General features: G+C 34.6%; 1 protein-coding gene across 1 annotated transcript in view; it reads left to right on the forward strand.

The window, feature by feature from the left end:
• CCDC7 (coiled-coil domain containing 7) overlaps nt 1–26459 on the forward strand; it is a 177120-nt gene extending 150661 nt beyond the window's left edge. The window contains 5 exon segments of the mRNA XM_047754647.1: nt 2331–2622; nt 3777–3846; nt 11368–11472; nt 11902–12030; nt 26413–26459. Coding sequence (XP_047610603.1) covers nt 2331–2622; nt 3777–3846; nt 11368–11472; nt 11902–12030; nt 26413–26459 — 643 coding nt within the window.
• The last annotated feature ends 304 nt before the right edge of the window (nt 26460–26763 follow it).

The following is a 26763-nucleotide window of genomic DNA, read 5'->3' on the forward strand; positions in this document are numbered from 1 at the left end:
CAAAAGAATATTGCTATGATTTATGTCAAAGAATGTTCTGCCTATGCTTTCCTCTAGGAGCTTGATGGTATCCCATCTTACATTTAGGTCTTTAATCCATTTTGAGTTTATTTTTATAAATGGTATTAGATTGTTCTCATTTCATTCTTTTACATGTAGCTGTCCAGTTTTACCAGCACTACTTATTGAAGAGACTGTCTTTTCTCCATTATGTATTCTTGCCTCCTTTATCCTAGATAAATTGACCCTAAGTGTATAAGTTTATTTCTTGGCTCTCTGTCCTATTCTGTTGATCTATATGTCTGTTTTTGTGCCAGTACCATACTGGGTTTTAGGGGTTTTTTTTGTTTGTGTTTCTTTTTGACCATGCCCACAGCATGTGGAAGTTCCAGGCCAGGGATCAAACCTGTGTCACAGCAGTGACCTGAGCCACAGCAGTGACAATGCCAGGTCCCTAACCCACTGAGCTACAGGGGACCTCCCCATGCTGTTCTTATTACTGTAAATTTGTAGTGTAATTTGAAGTCAGGAAGCGTGATTCCTCCAGTTCCGTTCTTTCTCAAGATTGTATTGGCTATACAGGGTCTTTTATATTTCCATACACATTTTAAAATTATTTGTTCTAGTTCTATAAAGAATGTACTGAAAATTTGTTAGGGATTGCACTGAATCTTTAGATTGCCCTGGGTAATATGGTCATTTTAACATTATTAATTCTTCCAATGAAAGAACGTAATATGATGTTGCATTTGTTTGTGGCTTTAATTTTTCATCAGTGTCCAATAGTTTTCTGAGTAAAGGTCTCTTTAGGTAAGTTTATTCCTGGGTATTTTATTCCTTTTTGTTGTGATGGTGAATGGGATTGTTTCCTTAATTTCTCTTTCAGATAGCTCATTGTTAGAATATAGAAATGCAACATATTTCTCTCTAATAGTTTTGTATTCTGCAACTTAACCAGATTCATTAATGAGCTCTAGTACATTTCTCATGGCATGTTTAGAATTTTCTATATGTAGTATCATGTCATTTGCAGTGACAGTTTTGCTTCTTCCATTCCAGTTTGGATTCACTTCATTTCTTTTTCTTCTATGATTGCTGTGGCTAGGACTTCTAAGGCTATGTTGAGTAAAAGTGGCAAGAGTGGGCATCTTTGTCTTGTCCCTGATCTTAAAGGAAATGCTTTCAGCTTCTTACAAGTGCGAATGATGTTATCTGTGAGTTTGTCATATATGGTCTTTATTATATTGAGGTTTGTTCCCTCATTTTCTGGAGAGTTTTTTTTGTTTTTTGTTTTTTGTCTTTTTGCTATTTCTTTGGGCCGCTTCTGGGGCATATGGAGGTTCCCAGGCTAGGGGTCTAATTGGAGCTGTAGCCGCCGGCCTGCGTCAGAGCCACAGCAACGCGGGATCCGAGCCGCGTCTGCAACCTACACCACAGCTCACGGCAACGCCGGATCGTTAACCCACTGAGCAAGGGCAGGGACCGAACCCGCAACCTCATGGTTCCTAGTCGGATTCGTTAACCACTGCGCCACGACGGGAACTCCTGGAGAGTTCTTTTTTAATTGTAAATGGATGTTGAATAGAGTAATCGTCTAAATTTAAATAGGATTATGTCACCCTCTGCTTTAACTTTCTATTAGCTTTAGTTGTATTTAAAATTTGAACTCCCTTACTCTTGTTCTGAGCTGAAAAGAATAAACCCTTTCTCTTCAAGTTCGTCTCATGACACTTTTCCATTTGCTCCCACTTTTCTTGTGAAAGTAATCCCTGCTGATCTTCAAAGCTGATATTCTAGGGGTTTGTCTTCTTGGTGTAGGAGTCCTGGTCTGGGCACCCAGTGTGAGACTTAGACCTCTAACTTCTTGGGAATAATCTCTGTAGTTGTGATTATCCTCCCTTTGTGGGTTGCCTGTTTGGGGATATGGATCTTGACTGTACCATGACACCACCCATCCGACCTATCTTGTTGTTGTTCTTTCTTTTTATCTTTAGTAGAAAAATGTTTTCTGCTAAGTCATTCAGTGTTTCTCATCAATAGTTGCTCGTAAATAGTTGTAATTTTGGTGTGCTCGTTAGGGGAGGTGAGCTAAGGGTGTTCTTACTCCACTACCTTGGCTAAGTTAAGCCATTGTGTTATCTGTTGTAAAACCCAGAAGATATATCTTTAGCTTGTTATCTAGTATCAGTTGCACACTTATATCACTATTAACTTGTGAATAATTATAATTACTTATTAAAAGTTCTTATAAATTATGAAAGTCATTCTTTAGTTACAAATAAAAAATATTGTTCCTATAATCTAATATCAGATGTTTTGTAATTCTAAAGCTCAGAAAAGGAAAGAGCTAGCCCTGCTATTTCAGATCTTTCACAGATCCTCAAGTCTCAAGATGAATCACCTTTTTTAAAGACTTCAAATGAAGCTTTAACTGATGAAGATATATCCTATATACTTTCATCAAAGACCAATGATAAATCAATTGCTGCAATATTATTGAGCAAAGAAATTCAAGATTCACAGTCTGTTGGAACATTACTTCAAGGGAATGAAACAGTGACAGCACCATCCATCTTACCCCCCGTTACTAAAAAAAAGCCTCTGGGTACAGACATCTCAAAGGTAAGATGCAGTGCAATAACTTGAAAGCTATTTCTTTTCTTTTCTTCTTTTTTTTTTGTCTTTTGTCTTTTTAGGGCCATACCCATGGCATATAGAGGTTCCCAGGCTAGGGATCTAATTGGAGCTGTGGCCACTGGCCTACACCAGAGCCCCAGCAACGCCAGATCCGAGCCACATCTATGACCTACACCACAGCTCATGGCAACACCAGATCCTCAACCCACTGAACGAGGCCAGGGATCAAATCCACAACCTCATGGTTCCTAGTTGGATTTGTTTCCGCTGTGCCATGATGGGAACTCTGAAAGCTATTTATTTTCAATTACTAAAATCTTCAATATTTTGAATAAACATTAATTTAAAAAATTTAATTTCTTATTTAAGTAAAATAAAAAAGTTTGCCTTTTGATCTAACCTGTTTTATATTTGGAATTTTAAAGTGATTTTGTGGAGTCAAAATAATATTTTAATGTAAAAATTCTAATCTGTACCAACAAAAAAATTATGGCTTAGATTGTAGTTTTAATAATAAATTAAAAGATAGACAATTTCTAATTGAGACAGGAAAATTTTAATTTCAAGTTTGTCTATAAAAGATTTTTACATATTCATATTAAGGTATTTTTGAAAGCATAGATATTTGGAAATAATTTATATGCCTTAAATGAGCCCTAGAAAATTATCAGAATTGCCTTTGTATTTAATTAAGAAATATCTTAGTGTAAAAATTCTGGGAAAAAGAGAAATAATAAAGTAGGTACATGTATTTAATATATATTCACAGTTTTTTATCATAGAAGTTATAAAGTGGCTTTATAAAAATAATTTTGTAAAGCCACTTGAGTTTGTCTAGAGATTTAATCAGGTGAAAATATAAGTCTGAAACTAGAATCGTAATTTAAAAATTATTAATATGATTTATTTGGAATTATTTATGAGGCAGAATCACAATGTTGCTTGGGGGTCTTTCCATGCTATTAAATGTTCCCAAATGCCTCTCAGATCCATTAATCGTTCTCATTTTTTAATTTGATACATTCAAGAAATAATGAAGAGTAAAATGTTCCTGTAATGACATTGTAGATATAAGAGAAGTTAATTAGAGTTCTAAGATGTATAATTTGTAATTACTTTTTTTAACTTTTGTAATTAAGGCTCGTATTTTAGAGAATTTACGAAGCAAGATTGAAACACAAACTTACCAAGAAATAAGAGAATTCCAAGGTAAAAAGATTTTGTTTTATAAGATTAAAATGTTAATGGTTGTGTGTTCCCATGTTATAACTAAAGTAAATGAAGTGAGAACATTACCCAATGTACAATAACTTCTTAAACAGTCATGATAATATATAAAATATAAAAATATTATAAATGTATAAATATGTAAAAATTAATTTATGAAGTTAATATATTAGTCTGTCTTAACTAAAAATTTGTTTAAAAGGGGAGTTCTCATTGTGGCTCAGCAGTAATGAACTCAACTAGTAACCATGATGATGTTTTGATCCTTGGCCTTGCTCAGTAGGTTGAGGATCAGGCATTGCTGTGAGCTATTCATTTCTATTTTCATTCCATGTTTTCTGTTCCTTTGTTGTAAGTTAATTTCCATATATTTGTGGGTTTATTTCTGGCCTCTATTTGGTTCATTTTTCTTTTTTTTGGGGGGAAGGTGGTCCTGCCCATATCATGCTGCTTTAATTAGTATACCTTTATAATATAGTTTGGAATCAGGGAATGTGATACCTCAAACTTTCTCTTTTCTCAGAATTATTTTGGATAATTGAGATATTTTGGAGTTCCATGTAAATTTTAGGATTTCTGTTTTTATTTCTGTGAAAAATGTCACTGGAGGTTTTGGTAGGGCAAATCTGTAGATTGCTTTAGGTACTATGAACATTTAACAGTTTACTCTTCCAATCCATGAGCATGAGGTTTATTTTCCATCTTTGTGTCCCTGCCATTTCTTTCATCAATGTCTTATATTTTTCAATGTGTTAGTCTTTCACTTTTTATTCCTAGGTATTTTATTCTTTTTGTTGAGGTTGTACATGGAGTAAGTTCTCTTAGTTTCTCTTTCTGCTTAGTGTATAGAAATGCATCAGATTTTTGTATATTGATTTTGTACTTTGCAACTTTACTGTATTTGTTTTGTTTATTATGTCGAATATTTTTGGTGGAGTCTTTAGGGTTTTCTGTGTATCAAATCATGAAATCTGAAAATTATGCCAATTTTACTTCCTCCTTTCCAATATGAATGTCTTTTACTTCTTTTTCTTGCTTAATTGCTCTGGCTCTTCCAATGCTATATTGAATAAGAGTGGTAAGGGTGGGCATCCCTGTTGTGTTCTGAATCTTAGAGGGATAGCTTTAAATATTTCATCATTGAGTATGGAGTATGATGACAGCTGTGGGGTTGTCAGGGCATTTATTATGTTGAAGTATGTTTCTTCACCCATTTTATTGAAATTTTTTTATCATAATGAGTACTTAAATTTGTCAGCTGCTTTCTTTACAGTTGAAATGTTCGTGATTTTTGTCCTTTGTTAATGTATATTACATTTATTGATTTCATATCTTTAACCATCCTCACATCCCAAGGATAAATCCCCCAAGACTGTGGTGTATAATCCTCTTAATATGCTCTTGATTTCAATTTGCTAGTATTTTCTTGAGAATTTTTATATTTATCATGGTCATTGGCCTATAATTAACTTTTTTGTAGTATCCTTGTGTGGCTTCGGAATGCAAGTAATATTGAAATGCAAAAATAAATGAGTTTTCAAGAGTTCTTTCCTTTTCAGTTTTTGGAAGAATTTGGAAGGCTTGGTATTAATTCTTTTTTAATGCTTGATAGAATTCACAAAGCCATCTGGTCCTGGAATTTTATTTGTTGGGAGACTTTTGATTACCAATTTAATATTCTATCTCATTATTAATCTGTTCAGATTTGTTAGTACGTCGTGATTCAGTCTTTGTAAGCTGTATGTTTCTAGGAATTTATTTCTTCTATGTTATCTAGGCTTTTGGATAAAATTGTTTATATTATTTTCCTATGGTCCTCATATTTCTTGGTATAAATTATGCCTTTTCTTTTGTTTATAACTTTCGAGTCATCTATCTTTTTCTCTTGGCTAGTCTAAATAAATATTTGGCAGTTTTGTTTATCTTTCCTAAAACTAGCTCTTTAACTTTTTTGGTCTTTTATACTGTCTTCATAGTCTCTAATTATTTCCTTCTTTCTGCTAACTTTGGATTAGTTTGTTCTTTATAGTTCTTTGAGTAATAAAGTTGTTTATTTGAGATATTGTTTCTCATCAGAGGCATTTATTGCTATAAACTACCTCCTTAAAATTGTTTTTGCTCCATTCCATAAGTTTTGTTACATTTCCATTTTCATTTTTCTCAACATTTCTGCTATCCCATGTCATTTTTTCTTAGATTCATTTATTTTTCAGAAGTATGTTGTTTAATTTCTACGTATTTTGGAATTTTTGAGATTTCCTCCAATTATTAATTTCTAGCTTCATAGCAATGAAGTAAGAAAAGCTACATGATATAATTTTAAGCTTCTTAAATTTGTTAAGACTTGTTTTGTGGCCTAACATGCCTTCTGTCCTGGACCATGCACTGTATTCTTTGAGAAGAATGTATATTCTGATGCTATTTTATAGAATGTTCTATGTATGTATGTTAATTTTATTTGGTCTAAAGTGTCATCAAATTCCCTATTTTTGTGTTGACTTTGTGTCTGGATGATCTGCACCTAGTATTGCACTTCTGTTTATTTCTGCCTTTAGGTCTATTAATTTTTATCGAATATAATTAAGTGCTCCCATATTAGCTGTGTTACATTTAAAATTATTGTATCCCCTTATGAATTGACACCTTTATCATTATATAATGACCTTCTTTCTTTCTTTTTTTTTTTTGCCTTTTTAAGGCCTCACATGTGGCATATGGAGGTTCCCAGGCTCTAGGGGTCTAGTCAGAGCTGTAGCCACTAGCATATACCAGAGCCACAGCAACTCGGGATCCAAGCCTCATCTGCGACCTACACCACAGCTCACAGCAACACTGGATCCTTAACCCACCTTGTGAGGCCAGGGATCAAACCCAAAACCTCATGGTTCCTAGTTGGATTCGTTAACCACTGAGCCACAGTGGGAACTCCCAACCTTCTTTTTTTTAATAGCTTTTGAGGGTTTTTTTGTTTGTTTGTTTTCGTTTTTGTCTAAGTGTAGGTATCTCTGCTCTCCTTTTGCTTCCTTTTGCATGAAATATTTTTTCTACTCTTTCCAGTTAACCCTTGAGTGTCCTTAAAGCTTAAGTAAGTCTCTTGTACATAGCATACACTTGGGTATTATTTTTCTCCCCATTCAGCCACTCCATGTCTTTTCATTTGTGAAATTTTAAAATTTATGTTTAGAGTAATTGTTGAAGATGAGGGCTCACTATCAGCATTTTAGTGATTGCTTTCTGATTGTCTTATAGTTACTATATTCCTCCTTCCCTTCCTCTTTCCCTCCCTCCCTTCCTTTTTTTCTTTATTGTAAGGTGATTGTTGGTGGAGAATTGTATGCTTTGATTCTTTTTATCATTTGTGTATTTGTTATAGGCTTTTGCTTTGTGATACCCATGAGGCTTTCATGATATATATTATAGTTATGAAAGTCTTCTTTTAGGTTAATAGAACTTAACATAAATCACATAAAATATTCTACACATTTTTTGCCACCCCCCCACACACATTTTATCTTGCTACTGTTATAATTTACATCTTTTTCTATTGTGTCTCTTAACAAAATATTTTAGATATATTTATTTTAAATCTTTTTTGGAAAATGTTTTTTTCTTTTTAAAATATAAAGTATAGTTATTTTCAATGTCATGCCAATTTCTGCTGTACTAGCAAAGTGACTTAGTCATACACACATATGCATTCTTTTATATATTAATTTCCAGCATCATCTATCTCAGGACATTGGATGTAGTTCTCTGTGCTACAGTAGGACCTTATTGTTTATTCATTCTAAATGTAATAGTTTGTACCTACTAACCCCAAACTCTCAGTCCATCCTACTCCCTTTCCCTTCCCACCTCCCCACTGGCAACCACAAGTCTGTTCTCTGTGTCTGTGAGTCTCTTTCTCTTTTGTAAATAGGTTCATTTGTGTCATATTTTAGATTCCACATTTAAGTGATATATTTATTTTTAACACTTTGGTCTTTTAACCTGTAAGCTAGAGTTCAAAGTGTCTTACACACCACCATTACAGTATTACAATATTATGTATTTAACTATATATTTACCTTCACTGCTGACTTTTTAATTTTCATATTATTTTTGTTTCTTTTACTTGAGCTCAAAGAATTTATTTGAGCATTTCTTATAAGGCAGCTATTCTATTAATAAATTTCCTTAGCTTTTGTTTCCCTGGGAAATCGTTTTGAAGGAAAACTGATAAAAGTATTAGTGGTTTTTTTTTTCTTTCCTTTGAGAAGTTTGAGTTATAATCCTGCTGTCTCCTGATCTGAAAAGTTTCTGTTGAGAAATCTAATGATAGCCTGGTTGAGGTATTCTACTTTTATGTGATGAACTTTTTTTTCTTTTCCTGTTTTGAAAATTTTCTTTGATTTTTGAGAGTTTGATGTCTCATTGAAGATCTCTCTGTATTGAGTCTCTCTGGGCATTTTTGAGCTTTCTGTACTTGGATGGCCCTATCTCTTTCCAGACTTGGTAAGTTTTCAGCAATTATTTTTTCTTTTCTTTTTTTTTTTCGTCTTCTTAGGGCTGCAGCTGTGGCATATGGAGGTTCCCAGGGTAGGGGTCTAGTCAGAGCTGTAGCTGCTAGCCTACACCAGAGCCACAGCAACACCAGGTCCAAGCCACGTCACCTACACCACAGCTCATGGCAATGCCAGATCCTTAATCCACTGAGTGAGGCCAGGGATCGAGCCTGCAACCTGATGGTTCCTACTAGGATTCATTTACACTGCACCACGATGGGAACTCCAAATGTTATTATTGTTAAAGTGTCTGGGAAATTTTATTTTATTTTTTAAGCTTTTTAATGTTACACAATGAATTTATTACATTTATAGTTATACAATGATATAGCATTTCTAGGTCCATCCATGTTGCTAAAAATGCTGGTATTTCGTTCCTTTTAATGGCTAAGTAATATTCCATTGTGTATATGTACCACATCTTCTTGATCCACTCCTCTGTCGATGGACATTTAGGTTGTTTCCATGTCTTGGCTATTGCAAATAGTGCTGCAATGAACACTGGAGTACATGTATCTTTGCGAGTCATGGTTTTCTCTGGATAGATGTCCAGGAGTAGGACTGCTGGATCAAATGGTAGTTCTATTTTTAGTTTTCTGAGGCATCTCCATACTGTTTTCCACAGTGGTTGCACCAATTTACAATCCCACCAACAGTGTACTAGTGTTCCCTTTTCTCCACACCCTTTCCAGCACTTGTTGTTTGTAGACTTTTGGATGATGGCCATTCTGGCAAGTGGTTTCGATTTGCATTTCTCTAATAATGAGTGATGGTGAACATCTTTTCATGTGTTTCTCGGCCATCTGTATGTCTTCTTTGGAGAACTGTCTGTTTAGATCTTCTGCCCATTTTTTGATGGGGTTATTCTTTTTTTTTTTTTTTTTGGTATTAAGCTGTAGGAGGTGTTTATAAATTTTGGAGATTAATCCCTTATCAGTCGATTCGTTTGCAGATATTTTCTCCCATTCTGTGCATTGTCTTTTTGTTTTGTTTAAGGTTTCCTTTGCTGTGCAGAAACTTTTAACTTTAGGTCTCATTTGTTTATTTTGTTTTTATTTTCATGACTCTGAGAGATGCCTCGGAGATGTTGCTGTCGTTTATGTCAGAGAGTGGCCTCTTTTCCTCTAAGAGTTTTATAGTATCTAGTCTTTAATCTATTTTGAGTTTATTTTGTGTATGGTGTTATGGAGTATTCTAATTTCATTCTTTTCCATGTGGCTGTCCTGTTTTCTAGCACCACTTATTGAACAGGCTGTCTTTTCTCCACTGTATATTCTTGCCTCCTTTGTCATAGATTAGTTGACTGTAGGTGCGTGGGCTTAATTCTGGGCTTTCTCTCCTGTTCCACTGATCTGTACGTCTGTCTTTGTGCCAGTACCATACAGTTTTGATGATTGTTGCTTTGTAGTATAGTCTGAAATCCAAGACCCTGATTCTTCCATCCATTTTTCTTTTTCAAGATGTCTTTGGCTATTCTGGGTCTTTTGTGCTTCCAAATTTTATTTATTTATTTATTTATTTTTGTCTTTTTGTCTTTTTCTTTGTTGTTGTTGTTGTTGTTGTTGTTGTTGTTGCCATTTCTTGGGCCGCTCCCGTGGCATATGGAGTTTCCCAGGCTAGGGTTCCAATTGGAGCTGTAGCCACCAGCCTACGCCAGAGCCACAGCAACGCGGGATCCGAGCCACGTCTGCAACCTACACCACAGCTCACGGCAACGCCGGATCGTTAACCCACTGAGCAAGGGCAGGGACCGAACCCGCAACCTCATGGTTCCTAGTCGGATTCGTTAACCACTGCGCCACGACGGGAACTCTGAATGTTTTATTTTTTGTCCACACTCATGGCATGTGAAAGTTCCCAGGCCAGGGATTCAGCATCACTAATTATTAGAAAAATGCAAATCAGAATTAGTGATCTATCACCTCACACCAGCCAGAATGGCCATCATCAAAAAGTCTACAAACATTAAATGATGGAGAGGATGTGAAGAAAAGGGAACCCTCTTACATTATTGGTGGGAATGTAAATTGGTGCAACCACTATGGAAAACAGTATGGAGGTTTCACTAAATATGGAACTGCTATATGATCTAGCCATCCCACTCTTGGGCATCTGTCTTGGGAAAACCATAATTTAAGAAGATACATACACCCCAGTGTTCACTGCAGCACTATTTATAATAGCCAAGACATGGAAGCAACCTAAATGTCCATTAACAGAGGAATGGATAAAGATGTGGTACATATATACAATGGAATATTAGTCAGCCATCAAAAAGAACAAAATAATGCCATTTGCAGCAACATAGATGGACCTAGAGATTAGGTCCATCCATGTTGGACTAAGTAAAGTAAGTTGGACAGAGAGAACTAAATGTATGATATCACTTATATGTAGACTGTAATAAAAAATGATACCAAAGAACCTATTTGCAAAACAGAAACAAATTCAAAGATTTCAAAACCAATCTTAGGGTTACCAAAGGCGAAATGTTGGGGGAGGAATAAATTAGAAGGTTGGGATTAACATAAACTCACTGCTGTATATAACATACCTAGGTAACAAGGACCCTTACTGTATAGCACAGGGAAGTTTACTCAATACCCTGTAATAACCTAGATGGGAAAAAAAATCTGAAAAAGAATGATGTATGTATATATACAACTGATTCACTTTGCTGTACACCTAAAACCCTAACACAACATTGTAAGTCAACTATACTGCAATAAAATTTTTAAAAATCTATTACTATTAAAGTTATACTTAACAGTCTGTCAGCTATTAAAATTTATAAGTAATATAAAAAAAGTTTCCACAGTTTTCATACCAAATTTGGCATTATGATAGTTACAACTGTAAAATTGAGAGAAAATACCGCCATATATTCATTTTAAATCTGGAGATTTCACAACAGACCTGTTTTTCTATTTAGTAGACTAAAATATATCTCTTTATGTAGCTCATGGTAAAGAATTGGATGAAGATCTTATGCTTGAGGATAAAGCAATATCAAAAGCCAAACAAATGCTGAAACAAAGAACTTCGAGAGTAAATAGGCGCAATGGTAAGAATGATGATCTTAAGCTCATCAAGAGATCTTTTTTCTTTGGTTTTCTTTAAATAATGGATAAAGCAACTAAGATCAAGGAGGAAATAGAATAATTGAACAACACTATGTAAATATTAGTGCATATATTTTATAGAAATTTTATACTTTGATGTAAGTGTGAATAGTTTAAGATAACTACAGAACTAAAATGACAGCTTTGATACCTATTATTTGGTATGGTTAATGACCACTATGTAACAAAACTCTCAAACACACTTATGCAAACTTCTCACACAAATTTCCCACTTCACTTCCATGGTCTGTTTATATAGCTCTCTGCTATGGCCTTGCAGTTCTCTTCCTTCAATGCTACACAAAGTAGAAGAAATTTTGCGTATTACTTGGCGTATCTGGAGTCTTATAATGATCTGTTTTTCTATTTAGCGTTTCTTATAACTCAGCCAAATGATAAGCTATCTATGGAAGACCAGTTGCCTAAAGACATAGCTTTAATTTTAAAAAGCCAGTCTAAAATTAAGAATCTCGAAGCCACCAGAAGCAGCAGTTTGGATAGTAAGTAGTTAATTAAAAATCTTGTAAAATTATTTTCGATTAAATTCAGGAGTACTTTGTTCCACAGTTCATGAATATATCTACAACTCTTTTGTTCATTGGTTATTTATGTATTCTATAATTTCTAAGTTATATGGGTTAAATTTCCTGTACTGATTACAGATTTCTCTGTTTCTTTTTATGTTTTGTCAGATTTTGCTTTATATCTTACGATACCTCATGATTAACATTCATATCAATTTAAAATTAATCATTTTCCTGGTGGTCAAACCCTTTTGTCCTAATAGAGGGGCCCACTTTATCATTTTTACAGTTTTCATTCTTTTTTTTTGCCTTAAAAAACTGCCATGCCTGCTATTAATGTGGCTCCAACTTCTTGGCTAGTATTTGCATGACACATTTTTTTTTTTTTTCCTATCCTGTTGCTTTAACCTTTTGTTACCATTATGATTTTTCTGTATCTCTAGTATGAAGCTTATAAGCTGTGTATTTTTCAAATTTATTCTGATGTCTTTATCTTTTAATTAGTACTCTAATCACACTTGATCAAATTTTGATATTTTGAGATTTGTTACACAGCTTTCTTTGAGTTTCCTGTTCTTTCTGTCTGATAAGTTTCTTTTACTCTATTTTCTGCTGTGTAATTTTGTATTATTATACGTTTTTTCCTTAGACATATCTGGTACTTGAAATTTTGACTTATCATAAAGAGTGAATATGCCAAGAAAACTAAAGAATATTTCAAATAATTAATATTAATATTAAATTACTAATTTTGATTATTGATATTTTTGAGTAAACAGTAACAAGACTGATTGTGAAAGTGAAAAAAAAGTCACATGTAATTATACTTCAGTCGTCTCTTTTAATAGTTTATTACCACACAGTCTTATTTGCTTATATTATTAAGAAATGAGATAAAATATTGTTCAGTAATTAACATACATTGCATATAGCACTTATGCCACAGATCTGGTTCTGTATTTAGTGCATTTAAAAGTCTTTCTTGGAGTTCCCACTGTGGCTCAGAGGAAATGAATCTGACTAGGAACCATGACATTGCGGGTTTGATCCCTGGCCTCGCTCAGGGGGTTAAGGATCTGGCATTGCCATGAGCTGTGGTGTAGGTCTCAGACATGGCTCGAATCCCGCGTTGCTGTCTGTGGCTGTGACACAATCTGGCATCTGCAGCTCCTATTCCACCCCTAGCCTGGAAACCTCCATTTGCCACGGATGAGGCCCTAAAAAGAAAAATAATAAAAATAAAAGTCTTTTTTCTTATAGCTTAATGTATGGATGAAGTATCAGATGAAAAGATTTTTCCAGGTATTTGGAACTGTTAGAAAGAAAAGACTCAGTAGTAAATGTAATTATAAAAATTATTAAATTATTTTTATTAAATTAATTTATTTTAAGTAAATTAAATGGAATTAGGTTCACCACTGTGTAGCCTAATACAACCTTATAAATATCACTGTCAAGTTTTTTAAGATTATATTATTTTTAAATTTTTTATTTCTTGATTTTTTTGTTCATTCTACCATTTACTGAAAGATGCGTATTAAATTCTTTTGCTATGGCTTTGGATTTATCTGTTTCTTCTTGTAGTACTGGCCTCTTATACTACCTGTTATTATTTGGGGTATATAGTTTTTTGTTTTGTGTTTTTGTTTTTGTTTTTTTTTGGCCATACCTGTAGCATGCAAAGTTCCCAGACAGGAATCAAACCTACACCACAGCAGCAACCCAAGCCACTGCAATAACAAAGCCTGATCTTTAACCTCTTGCATCATGAGAGAACTCCAGGGGATATACAGTTTTTAAAAAGTATATATTTCTGGTGAACTGAACTTTTTGTTTTTGTCAACCATCTTAGTCTTTGGTAAGATCCTTTGACTTAAATCCTATTTGTCTGGCATTGACATAACTATAGCAGATTCATTTTAATATAAGAATGCATGTCTTTTTAGATATATTTACTTTCTATCTTTCTGTTATTAAACTTTAGTGTGGTGTATCTTATAAATAATTTACAGTTAGATTGTCTGTGAACCCCGTGTGACTTTGTCTCTTCCTAGAATATGTATAAAACTCTTATAACTAATGATATATTTGGATTTAAATATTCTGGGTTAGGTTTGTATTTTTCCCACCTAATCCATTTTTCTTTTTAAAATGTGTATTTTTACTTATTCCAATATTAAAATAAATCTTATGTTTTAAAATGTGAAAACTTAAAAAAAAGTAAATAGACTTAGAAAAACAAAGTCTACTTTTAGCTTTCTAAGTGTGTATATGAAATAAGCAGAGTGCCTACACATGCTTTCAGTAAAAACACTCTCATAGTTACACTTAATTTCATAATCCAATCTTATTTTTTGATCATTTAAAAACTGTGGTTATTTGCTGAAATTATTGTAGAAAGGAAACTTTGGTATAGTTTAATAATTCAGAGGCTTCATGATGAGTTTTATGTTTTAGTAGATTAAAAGCTTCTCATAGCTGAGAAAATGGATATCAGATAAAAATATTTCACCTGAAGATAAAGTTTTAACCTCCAAAATCCCATCTCAAGAATCTTGGAAGTTCTGGAAAACTGTTTTTGACAATTTGACTTTGATATGTGTATGTGTTGATCTCCTTGAGTGTGCTTTACTTTTTGTTGAGCTTCTTTATGTGAAGATTATTGTTTTTCATAATATTGAAGTTAATGATCATTATTTCTACATGAATTCTTCTTTCTCTCCTTTTCCTCTGAGAGAAAGAGGAAACATTATACATTGTACATATGTTGATACTCTTGTTTCCATCAGTCTCTGAGGCTCTGTTCATTTTTCATCATTCTTTTTTTTTTCTGATCCTCATACTGGATCATCTAAAATTACCTCTGTCCAATTTCATTGATTCTTTGCCTTTTTAACCCTACCTTTTCTTCCCTTTTTGTATTTTAGTTATTGTTCTTTAAACTCCAAAATTGTTTTGTTTTTTTTGAAAGATTTCTATCATGTTATTGATATTCTCTGATTGTAAGATATAATTTTGATACTTTCCTGTAATTCTTTTTTTTTCTTTTGTCTTTTTTGTCTTTTTAGGGCTGTACCCACGGCATACGGAGGTTCCCAGGCTAGGGGTCTAATCGGACCTTAGCCGCCGGCCTACACCAGAACAACAGCAACACCAGATCCGAGCCATGTCTGCGACCTACACCACAGCTCATGGCAACGCCGGATTCTTAACCCACTGAGCAAGGCCAGGGATCGAACCCACAACCTTAGTGTTCCTAGTCAGATTCTTTAACCACTGAGCCATGATGGGAACTCCCATCCTATCAAATTTCTTAACAGTGAGTAATATAAACCTTTAATGTTTTTGTTAAATTTGGCTCCAAATTGAATTTTGATGCTTTAATCATCCTTTAAAAAGATGAATGAGTTTTATTTATTTAGCAAATATTATGTACAACTTTGTCCCAGGTACTGGGTTTGAACATAATATTAAATGCTTATTGATTATATCTACTTATTTTTGAGTCATTTGTTTATATCTATTAGAACATTTATATATTCCCACTTACTTTTAGAGGATCTTTATTTATTATAGATTTTGATCCTTGTACTTTCTATGTATGTTGTAAATAAAATTTACTAATCTGTTATTTATTTGTTTATGTATGATGTCTTTTTCAGTAATAAAATTGAAAACCTTTTTTTCTGCATTAATTTTTTTCTGTCTTCAAGACTTCATGACAGGCTTTGATATACTCTCTCAAATTCAAGAATATGCACTCTAAAATTTGTTCTGTTGCCTTTATAGCCTTTTTCTTTATAGCATTTTTTTTTAACTTCATTTACAGTTTGTGTGTGTGTATATATGTATGTGGTAGCAGAGTTGAGGTTTTGGCTGCCTTTAAGAGAAAATTTTCATCTAATCATTGCTTTACCTGTGTGGAAGTGTCTTTCCCTAATAAATAATCTTAAAACTATAGGTAGTCAAGGGTTTGATAGTTTCACAGTAATCAAAAAGACAAGCTGTTTTTGTTGTTGTTGTTGTTTTAAACTGTTCTTCTTTTCTTACCAGGCTGCTTTATCTGCATTCTAACAAAGTGGAAAAAAAATGAGTTAAAGAGACTGCTGCCTCTCTTCAAAGAGAGTTCTTCAATTTCCCACATACACTTCCATCTACATTTTACTGTATAAACTAGAACTGAGTCATATAGCTGTCTGTGGGTGCAAGGGAGGCTGCAAAATGTGGTATTTTAGCTAGGTTGTAATGTACGCCAGCTAAAAATTAGGCTTTTTACTAAGAGAGAATAAATAATGGACTACGCATACATTCGTATATAATGTAAGATAAAGAGTTGGCATTAATTTCTTCTGCATAGCTAGCTGACTGTTTCCATATCCTTTATTGAATAATACTTTTCCAATTGAATTGAAAGGAAACTTTGTCAGTAATTAGATTTCATAAGCGTATGGGTTTATTTCAGGACTCACTATTCAGGCACATTGACCTACTTGTACATTCTTGTCCTGGCTCAAAGGACAAATTTGATAATTCTGATAAGTCTGTGTCTGATAGAAAATGTTGATCATCATTATATCTTGTTTTCAAAATTTTTGGACCATTTTGCATTTAGTCTTTTGAATGAACTTTTAAATTACCTTGTTAAGAAGTGCCACCAAAAAGTCCACATATTTTAACTACTGTAGTTGATTTATCATTCTGGCTTATAATCTTTTTTTTTTTTTTGTCTTTTTGCCATTTCTTGGACCGCTCCTGTGGCATATGGAGGTGGAATTGGAGCTGAAGCCGCTGGCCTAAGCCAGAGCCACAACAACACGGGATCCGAGGCATGTCTGCAATCTACACCACAGCCCAGGGCAACACCAGATCCTTAACCCACTGAGCAAGGCCAGGGATCGAACCCGCAACCTCATGGTTCCTAGTTGGATTCGTTAACCACTGGGCCACGATGGGAACTCTGTCTGGTTTATCATCTTAAAATATTTTTGTATCTTTTATATGTGAAATCTTAAAAAATGATACAAATGAACTTATTTACAAAACCAAAGCATACTCACAAACTTCAAAAACAAACTTATGGTTACCATAGAGAAAAGGTGTGGGAAGTGATGGATTGGGGGTTCAGGATTGGCATATGCACACAAATGTACATGGAATGGATGGCCAAGCACAGGGAAATCTGTTTGTAGCACAGGAAAGTCTACTCAACATTTGGGGTATTTGGGATAAGAATCTGCTGTGAGCACAGGGAAGTCTACTCAATATTCTGTGATAACCTATTTGGGGTAAGAATCTGAAAAAGAATGGGTACATATATGTGTAAAAGTGATACAGAGTTCCCATTGTGGCTCACCAGGGTAAGAAGCCGACTAGTATCCATGAGGATACCAGTTCAATACCTGGCCTCTCAGTGGGCTAAGGATACAACATTGCCACAAGTTGCGGCATAGGTTCCAAACGCAACTCAGATCCAGCATTGCTGTGGCTGTGGCCGCAGCTGCAGCTCTGATTCAAGCCTAGACTGGGACCTTCCGTAGGCTGCAAGTGAGGCCCTAAAAAAAAAATTGAATCACTTGGTTCTACAGCAGAAATTAGTACAACATGCAGATCAACTATAACTCCATAAAACTTTAAAAAATGAAAAAAATTTGCTTTGATATTCTTAATTTTATTACTATTGCTAGCTTAAAAAATATTATGAGTAGAATGTATTATTTTCTAAATAGATATTACAGATCTACTGAATTACTGATATCTGAATATTTGTCTTTATTCTGTTACTTTAATGACTATCCATCTTTAAAATTTTTTATTATAGTTGATTTACAATGTTCTGTCAGTTTCTGCTGTACAGCAGCAAAGTGACCCACCTATACCTCCATATACATTCTTTTTTTTTTTAACATTATAATGACTATCAATTTTAATAGTTGATTATCTTGGAAATTTAGGTGGAAAGTCATGTCAATTACAAATAATTTCTTTACATTTTTTCTCTTTTTTTTTGTTATTTTGCATTAGTTAAGAATCTCTTGCGTAATGTTAAGTAATAGGAGTGATAGGGAACGTCTGTTATCTGTTCCTGACTTTAATGGGAGTGCTTCTCATGTTTCATAGCAAGTCGAGCATTTGCTTTAGATTTACTTTACATAAATCTCCCTGCTCATTAAGAATGGAAAAAAATGATCTTTGCGGATCAACTGAGATTTTTATATGATTTTTCTCTTTAACCAGTTAATACAGTAAATTGAGTATAGAGCTACTCTTGTATCTGGACTAAATCCTGTTTGGTCATGGTGATTTTCAAAATACGTTACTGCATTTTATTTGTTATATTTAGTTTAGGTTTTTGTATTTATATCAATGAGGTAGTCATAAGTGTTCTTATAATATTTATGTGTCTCCTTCTGGACTTTCAGAATTGAATTGAACTGACTTGTTTAAAAAATTGTGGTTTAAAAAACAAACCCAGCATAATATGAGATCAACCCTCTAGGCAAATCCTTAAGTTTATAGTACAGTGTTGTTAACTGTAAGCACAGTGTTTTACAGTAGATGTCTAGAACTTTTTAATCGTGCACACCTGAAACTTTATACTTACCAAACAGCAGCTTTCCATTCCCCACTTGTTTCAGCCAGTGGCAACCAGCATTCTACTCTTTGGTTCTATGAGTTTAACTATTTTAATACCTCGTCTAAGTGGAGTCCTGTAGTATTTGTTCTTATGTGACAGGTATATTTCACTTAGTGTTCTTGAGTTTCACCCATGTTGTCACATATAATAGGATTATATTCTTTGTAAAACTGAATAATATTCCATTGTATGTATGTACAACATTTTCTTTATCTATTCACCATTGATGGATTTTAAGGTTGCTTTCCCATCTTCGTTATTACGAATAAGGCTGAAGTGAACATGAGAAAACAAATATCCCATTGATCCTGATTTTAGTTCCTTTGGATATTATACACAAAAGTAGGATTGCTGAATCATATGGTAGTTATTAATTTTTGAGGTACTTCCGTTTATTTGGAGAGGGCTGCAGCATGCAGCAGCTTGATATAGGATCTCCATTCCTAGATCGGGGATTGCAACCAGGCCACAGTGTTGAAAGTGCTAAATCCTAACCATTAGAACAGCAGGAAACTTCCTGGGGTACCTGTATACTCTTTTCCATAGTGACTATACCTTTATACATTCTTACCAGCAGTGTACATCCTCCCTACCATTTAGTTATTTTTATTTTTAATAATAAGCCATCCAGTAATGTGTGAGGTGCTATCTCATTGTGGTTTGTTTGCATTTTCCTGATGATTAGTGATGTCAAATAGCTTCTTAAACACCTCTTGGCCATTTTTATCTCTTTTCTGGAAAAGTATCGATTCAGATACTTTGCCCATGTTTTTAATCAGGTTGTTTTATTGTTGTTTAGTTATATGCCTTGCTTATATGTATCTTGGAATTAACCCTTTATTAGATACTTGGTTTGCAAATATTTTTCCCATGTCATAGATTGACTTTTCTGTTTATAATTTCCTTTGCTGTACAGAGACTTCTTAAAATTTTTTTAATTGTTATTTCCCCAATACAATTTTTTCTACTGTACAGCATATGAGAAAAAAGAATGTATGCATGTTCAGAGACTTTTAGTTTGGTGTAGTTCCATTTGATTTTTGCTTTTTTTGCCTGTACTCTTGATGTCACATCCAAGAAATCATTTCTAAGACCAATTCATAAAGCTTTTATTTTCTTCTAGGAGTTTTACAGTTTGGAGTTTTACATTTAAGTGTCTAGTCTATTTCAAGTCAATTATTTTTGTATGGGATAAGATAAAGGTCTAATTTCATTCTCTTTTCCTGTGAATATCCAGTTTTTCCAACATAATTTCCTAAAGAAACTTTCCCCATTGTGTATTATCGGCACCTTTGTCACTGACTAGTTGACTATATATGTATAAGGGTTTTTTGTTTGGTTGGTTTTTTTAGCTATTTTCTTCCATTGGTCTGCTGTTAGGCCAGTATCAACTATTTTAATTAGCACAGCTTTGTAATGTGTTTTTAAATTAAGAAATGTGAGGTGTCCATTTTGTTCTTTTCTAAGATTGTTTTGGCTATTTAGGATATTTATTGTTCTGCTTAAATCTTAGGACTATTTTTCTATTTCTGTTAAATAATAGAATTGGAATTTTGATAGGGATTGCATTGAATCTGTATATCTGTAGATCTCTCGGTAGAATGGACATTTTAAAAATATCGTCTTCTGATCCATGAAAAGGAGATGTGTTTTCACTTATTTGTGTTTTTATTTCTTTATTTCACCATTTTTTTTAAATTTTTTAGTGTACAAGTCTTTCACGTTAGTTAAGCTTATTCTCAAGAATTTTTGTTGTTGTTGTTGTTTTCCTTTTACTGGGTGATTTCAAGTGATCCATCCTCTCCTCACAGATTTTTTACTTTAGCTTGGTCCATTCTGGTGTTGATGTTCTTTATATCATTTTTCATTTCATTCATTGTATTCTTCAGTGCCAGAATTTCTGTTTGATTCTCTACGATGTTTTCTCTCTATTAAAAAACTTCTCATTTCGTTCATGTGTTGTTTTCTTGATTTTATTGGATTGTCTCTCTGTGTTTTCTTGTAGCTGACAGAGATTCCTTAAAAAAAATCTTTTGCATTATTTTTCAGGCTAAGTGTAGTTATTCATTTCTTTGGGGTTGGTTACTAGAAAAATTATTTTGTTTCTCTAGAGGTGTATGTTTCCTTGATTTTTCATATTTCTTGACATCTTGCTTTCCTGTCTTTGTATTTAAAGGAGACACCTCCTTCAGTTTTTAGATTGGCTTAATGAGAGAAATGCATTCTTCTGTCCAATCTGCTAGGAATTCCAAGGCTTTTTCAGATCTTTTCGAGGGATGTGCCTCACCACACTTCTTGCCACATTTTTAGGGTGGGGACTTCTTAAGACTGTAGGCCTTCTCTTAGCCTACAAAGTCATGCTGTGTGCTGTCTCCTGTTTGCTTGTTTTTCCTAGACTGGAGCTGAATGCTAAAATTGTAGGTGCTTCCTTACAGTCTGGCTTCCTTACAACCAGTATTCACAGGTGAGCCTTCCCAGTGGCTTATGGGTGGTCTTCCTGATGATTCTACAAAGTGGTTAGTAGGATTAACATCCTTTTGATGCCTCCAAGAGTCCTAGATGCTGTTCTCCAAGCCCTGTCCTACCTTCTAGTTTTTCAGGATATCTCATCTTTCTGGAGAGGGTGAAAAAGAAGTTGGGCTCTTTGGGAGTACTCTGCATTGCTGGGTAAGCCTGTCACTAATTCACATACTCGCACTTTCTCTGCCATGAGAGAAATCATGGGCCAAGAAAGTTTCTCTTGGCACTGAGCTGTGCTACTTTGGGGACATGTCAGTAAAGAGAAACTAGTCTTCTTACCCTCTTTATTGCATCAAATCTTAGATTTCTCTTGTTACTGGTATTGCTCCAACACTGTGCTGATACTTCTCTACTATACTCTCAGTCTTCCGCAAATGCACCATCATCTGTGGGTACTTATTAAAAAAATCAGTGTTCTCTGGGACAAAAGGGTAGAAAACTCCTATTTGGCCATTTTGATGATGTCAGTTGTTTTCTTATTGATCTTTTGTTTGGATATTCTATCCATTATTGAAAATGAGCGTTGAAATCTTTCGATTTCACACAATTACTATTTACTTTTTTCTTTTTCCCATCTGATCTGTCAATATTTAATACATATGTCTGGAGGTTCTAATATTGGGCACACATATATTTATAATTATTATATCGTCCGTTATATATATGTATATATAATTATTTTAATTTTTCATTATAGCTGGTTTATAGTGTTCTGTCAATTTTCTGCTATACAGCAGGGTGACCCCGTTACACATACATGTACACATTCTTTTTACTCACATCATCATGCTCCATCATAAACAACCAGATATAGTTCCCAGGGCTACACGGCAGCATCTCATTGCATATCCATTCCAAATGCAATAGTTTGCATCTATTAACCGCAAGTTCCCAATCCATCCCACTTTCTCCCCCTCCCCCTTGCCAACCACGAGTCTATTTTCCAAGTCCATGATTTTCTTTTCTGTGGAAAAGTTCATTTGTGCTGTATATTATATTCCAGATATAAGGGATATCATATGGTATTTATCTTTCTGACTTACTTCACTTAGTATGAGAGTCTCTAGTTCCATCCATGTTGCTGCAAATGGCATTATTTTGTTCCTTTTTATGGCTAAGGAGTATTCCACTGTGTATATTGACCACATCTTCCTAATCCAGTCCTCTATCAGTGGACATTTGGATTGTTGCCATGTCTTGGCTACTGTGAATAGTGCAGAAATGAACATGCAGGTGCATGTGTCTTTTTAAGGAGGGTTTTGTCCAGATATATGCCCAAGAGTAGGATTGCTGGGTCATATGGCACTTCTATGTATAGATTTCTAAGGTACCTCCATACGGTTCTCCATGGTGGTTGTACCAACTTACATTCCCACCAACAGTGCATGAGGGTTCCCTTTTCTCCACAGCCCCTCCAGCACTTGTTATTTGTGGACTTATTAATGATGGCCATTCTGACTGGTGTGAGGGGTTATCTCGTGGTGGTTTTGATGTGCACATGATTTGCATTTCTCTTATGACCAGTGATGTTGAGCATTTCTTCATGTGCTTGTTGGCCATCTGTATATCTTCTTTGGAGAAATGTCTATTCAGGTCTTTTGCCCATTTTTCAATTGGGTTGGCTTTTCTGCTGTTGAATTGGGTAAGTTGTTTGTATATTTTAGAGATTAGGCCCTTGTCAGTCGCATCATTTGAAACTACTTTCTCTCATTCTGTAAGCTGTCTTTTTGTTTTCTTTTTAGTTTCCTTTGGTGTGCAAAAGCTTGTCAGTTTGCTTAGGTCCCATTGGTTTCTTTTTGCTTTTATTTCTGTTGCTTTGGGAGACTGACCTGAGAAAACATTTGTAAGATTGATGTCAGAGAATGTTTTGCCTTTGTTCTCTTCCAGGAGTTTGATGGTGTCTTGTCTTACATTTAAGTCTTTAAGCCATTTTGAGTTTATTTTCATGCATGGTGTGAGGGTGTGTTCCAGTTTCACTGATTTGCATGCGGCTGTCCAGGTTTCCCAGTAATGCTTGCTGAAAAGACTGTCTTTTTCCCATTTTATGTTCTTGCCTCCTTTGTCAAAGATTAATTGACCATAGGTGTCTGGGTTTTTTTCTGGGTTCTCTATTCTGTTCCATTGGTCTATATGTCTGTTTTGGTACCAGTCCCACACTGTCTTGATGACGATGGCTTTGTAATATTGCTTGAAGTCTGGGAGAGTGATGCCTCCTGCTTGGTTTTTGTTCTTCAGAATTGCTTTGGCAATTCTGGGTCCTTTGTGGTTCCATATAAATTTTTGGATTGTTTGTTCTAGATCTGCGAAAATGTCATGGTTAATTTGATAGGGATTGCATTGAATGTGTAGATTGCTTTGGGTAGTATGCCCATTTTTCCAACCCAGGAGCATGGAGTATCTTTCCATTTCTTTACATCTTTAATTTCCTTGATTAATGTTTTATATTTTCCACCACAGAAGTCTTTTCACCTCCTTGGGCAGGTATATTCCCAGGTATTTGATTTTGTGGGGTGCAATTTTAAAAAGTATTATATTTTTGTATTCCTTTTCTAATATTTCATTGTTAGTATTAGAAATGTGACTGATTTCTGAATGTTAATTTTATATCCTGCTATTTTGCTGGATTTGTTGATCAATTCAGCTAGTTTTGGGGTTGAGTCCTTAGGGTTTTCTATATATAGTATCATGTCATCTGCATACAGTGACAATTTTACCTCTTCTCTTCCTGTTTAGATGCCTTTTATTTCTTTTGTTTGTCTGATTGCTGTGGCTAGGACTTCCAGTACTATGTTGAATAACAGTGGTGAGAGTGGACATCCTTGTCTTGTTCCAGATTTTAGTGGGAAGGCTTTCAGCTTTTTCCATTGAGTATTATATTTGCTGTCAGTTTGTCATAAATGGCTTTGGTTATGTTAAGGTATGTTCCCTCTTTACCCACTTTGGTAAGAGTTTTGATCATGAATGGATGTTGGACTTTGTCAAATACTTTTTCTGCATCTGTTGAGATGATCATGTGGTTTTTGACTTTTGTTACTGTGGTATATGACGTTGATTGATTTCCACATGTCAACCCATCCTTGTGCACCTGGAATGAATCCCACCTGGTCGTGGTGTATGATCTTTTTTATATATTGTTGGATTTGGTTGGCTAAAATTTTGTTGAGAATGTTTGTGTCTATATTCATCAAAGATATTGGCCTATAGTTTTCTTTTTTGGTGGTATCTTTGTCTGGTTTTGGAGTTAGGGTGATGGTGGCATCATAGAATGTCTTTGGGAGTGTTCCTTCTTCTTCAACCTTTTGAGAAATTTAAGGAGAATGGGTATTATAAGTTCCTCTTTGTATGTTTGGTAGAATTTGCCTATGAAGCCATCTGGTCCTGAACTTTTATTTGTAGGGAGTGTTTTTATGACATATTCAATTTCATTTCTAGTGATCAGTCTGTTCAATTGATCTATTTCTTCTTGATCCAGTTTTGGCGGGCTGTACATCTCTAGGAAGTTGTCTATTTCTTCTAGGTTGTCGGATTTGTTGGCATACAATTATTCATAGTATTTCCTCATGTTTTTCTGTATTTCTGTAGTATCTGTTGTGACTTCTCCTTTTTCATTTCTTATTTTATTTATTTGGCTTTTTTCTCTCCTCTTCATGGTGAGTCTGGCCAGAGGTTTGTCAATTTTGTTTACCTTTTCAAAGAACCAGCTCTTGGTTTTACTGACTTTTTCTATTGTTTTTTGAATCTCTATTTTATTGATTTTCTCTCTCTCTCTTTTTTTTTTTTGTCCTTGTTGTTGTTGTTGCTATTTCTTGGGCCGCTCCCGCGGCATATGGAGGTTCCCAGGCTAGGGGTTGAATCGGAGCTGTAGCCACCGGCCTACGCCAGAGCCACAGCAACGCGGGATCCGAGCCGCGTCTGCAACCTACACCACAGCTCACGGCAACGCCGGATCGTTAACCCACTGAGCAAGGGCAGGGACCGAACCCGCAACCTCATGGTTCCTAGTCGGATTCGTTAACCACTGCGCCACGATGGGAACTCCCTCTCTCATTTTTATAGTTTCCTTCCTTCTGCTGACTTTAGGTTTTGTTTGTTCTTCTTTTTCTAATTCATTTAGGTTGTGGGTTAAGTTGTTGATTTGACATTTTTCTTCTTTTTTGAGGAAAGCCTGTATCGCTATGAACTTCCCTCTGAGCACTGCTTTTGTTGCATCCCATAGATTTTGAGTGGTTGTGTCTTCATTATCACTTGTTATAATTATTATATCTTCTTGATGAATTAGCCCTTTACTGTTATATGATAGCCTTCTTTGTATCTTTTGACACTTTTGTTTTAAAGTCTTTTTTATCTAAGTTTTGTCACTCTTCCTCTCATTTGGTTAGCATTTGCATGGAATATCTTTTTCATTCCTTTACTTTCACCTTTGTGTCTTTAAACATAAAGTTAGTTTCTTGTAGATAGTTTTTTTAAATTGATTCAGAGTTTTAAAAATCAGTATCTTTTGATTGAGTAGATATTTAAAGTCATGTTGATAGGGAAAGATTTACTATGATCATTTTGTTAATTTTGTTTCTTTTTTGCTTTTTATCTCTTTTCCTCTCTTGTGCTTTCCTTTGTGTTTCATTGATTTTTAAAATTTTCATTTTGATTATTATTTTCTCTAATGTATCTAGTATAGGTGTTTTCTTTGTGGTTGCTATAGGACTTGTATAAAATGTTCTATAGTTATAGCAACTCTATTTTATACTGACAAGAATTTAACTTTCACACACTAACTACTATTTACTCCCCTCCTTTTTATGTTCATGTTGTCACAAATTATATCTTTTTATATTTTGTATTTATTAACATATTTTTATAGATTACATTTTGTATGCTTTGTGTTTCTGATGAGCTTCCATTCATTTTATTTTTAATGACTCTTTTTGATATTCCTTGTAGGGCAGATCTAGTGGTGATAAGCTCCCTGCTTTCATTTATCTGGGAAAGTCTTCTTTCTTACTTTGGTTTTGAAGAATTGTTTTGCTGGATATAGTATTCTTACCTGGCAGAAGTTTGATTTTGCTTTCTCTCAGCACTTTGAATACATCATCCCACTCCTTTTGGGCTGAATTATCTGATGTTAGTATTGTAGTATTCTCACAATATCCTTGTGTGTGAGAAGTCACTTTTCTCTTATTGCTTTCAACGTTTTTTCTTTGTTTTAGACTTTGGATACTTTGATCATAGTGTGTTTCAGTGTGAACTTCGTTAGGTTTTTCCTTTTTGGAGACATTTTAGGCTTCTTCAATAATATGTCAGGAGTTCCCATAGTGGCGCAGTGGTTAACGAATCTGACTAGGAACCATGAGGTTGCAGGTTCAGTCCCTGCCCTTGCTCAGTGGGTTAACAATCCGGCATTGCCGTGAGCTGTGGTGTAGGCTGCAGACGTGGCTCGGATCCCGCATTGCTGTGGCTCTGGCGTGGGCCGGAGACTACAGCTCCGATTAGACCCCTAGCCTGATGGCTTAGACTAGTATACACTCAAAGAACCTCCATATGCCGCGGGAGCGGCCCAA

Source organism: Phacochoerus africanus, chromosome 12 (genome assembly GCF_016906955.1).
Source record: "Phacochoerus africanus isolate WHEZ1 chromosome 12, ROS_Pafr_v1, whole genome shotgun sequence".
NCBI classification, from domain to species: Eukaryota; Metazoa; Chordata; class Mammalia; order Artiodactyla; family Suidae; genus Phacochoerus; species Phacochoerus africanus.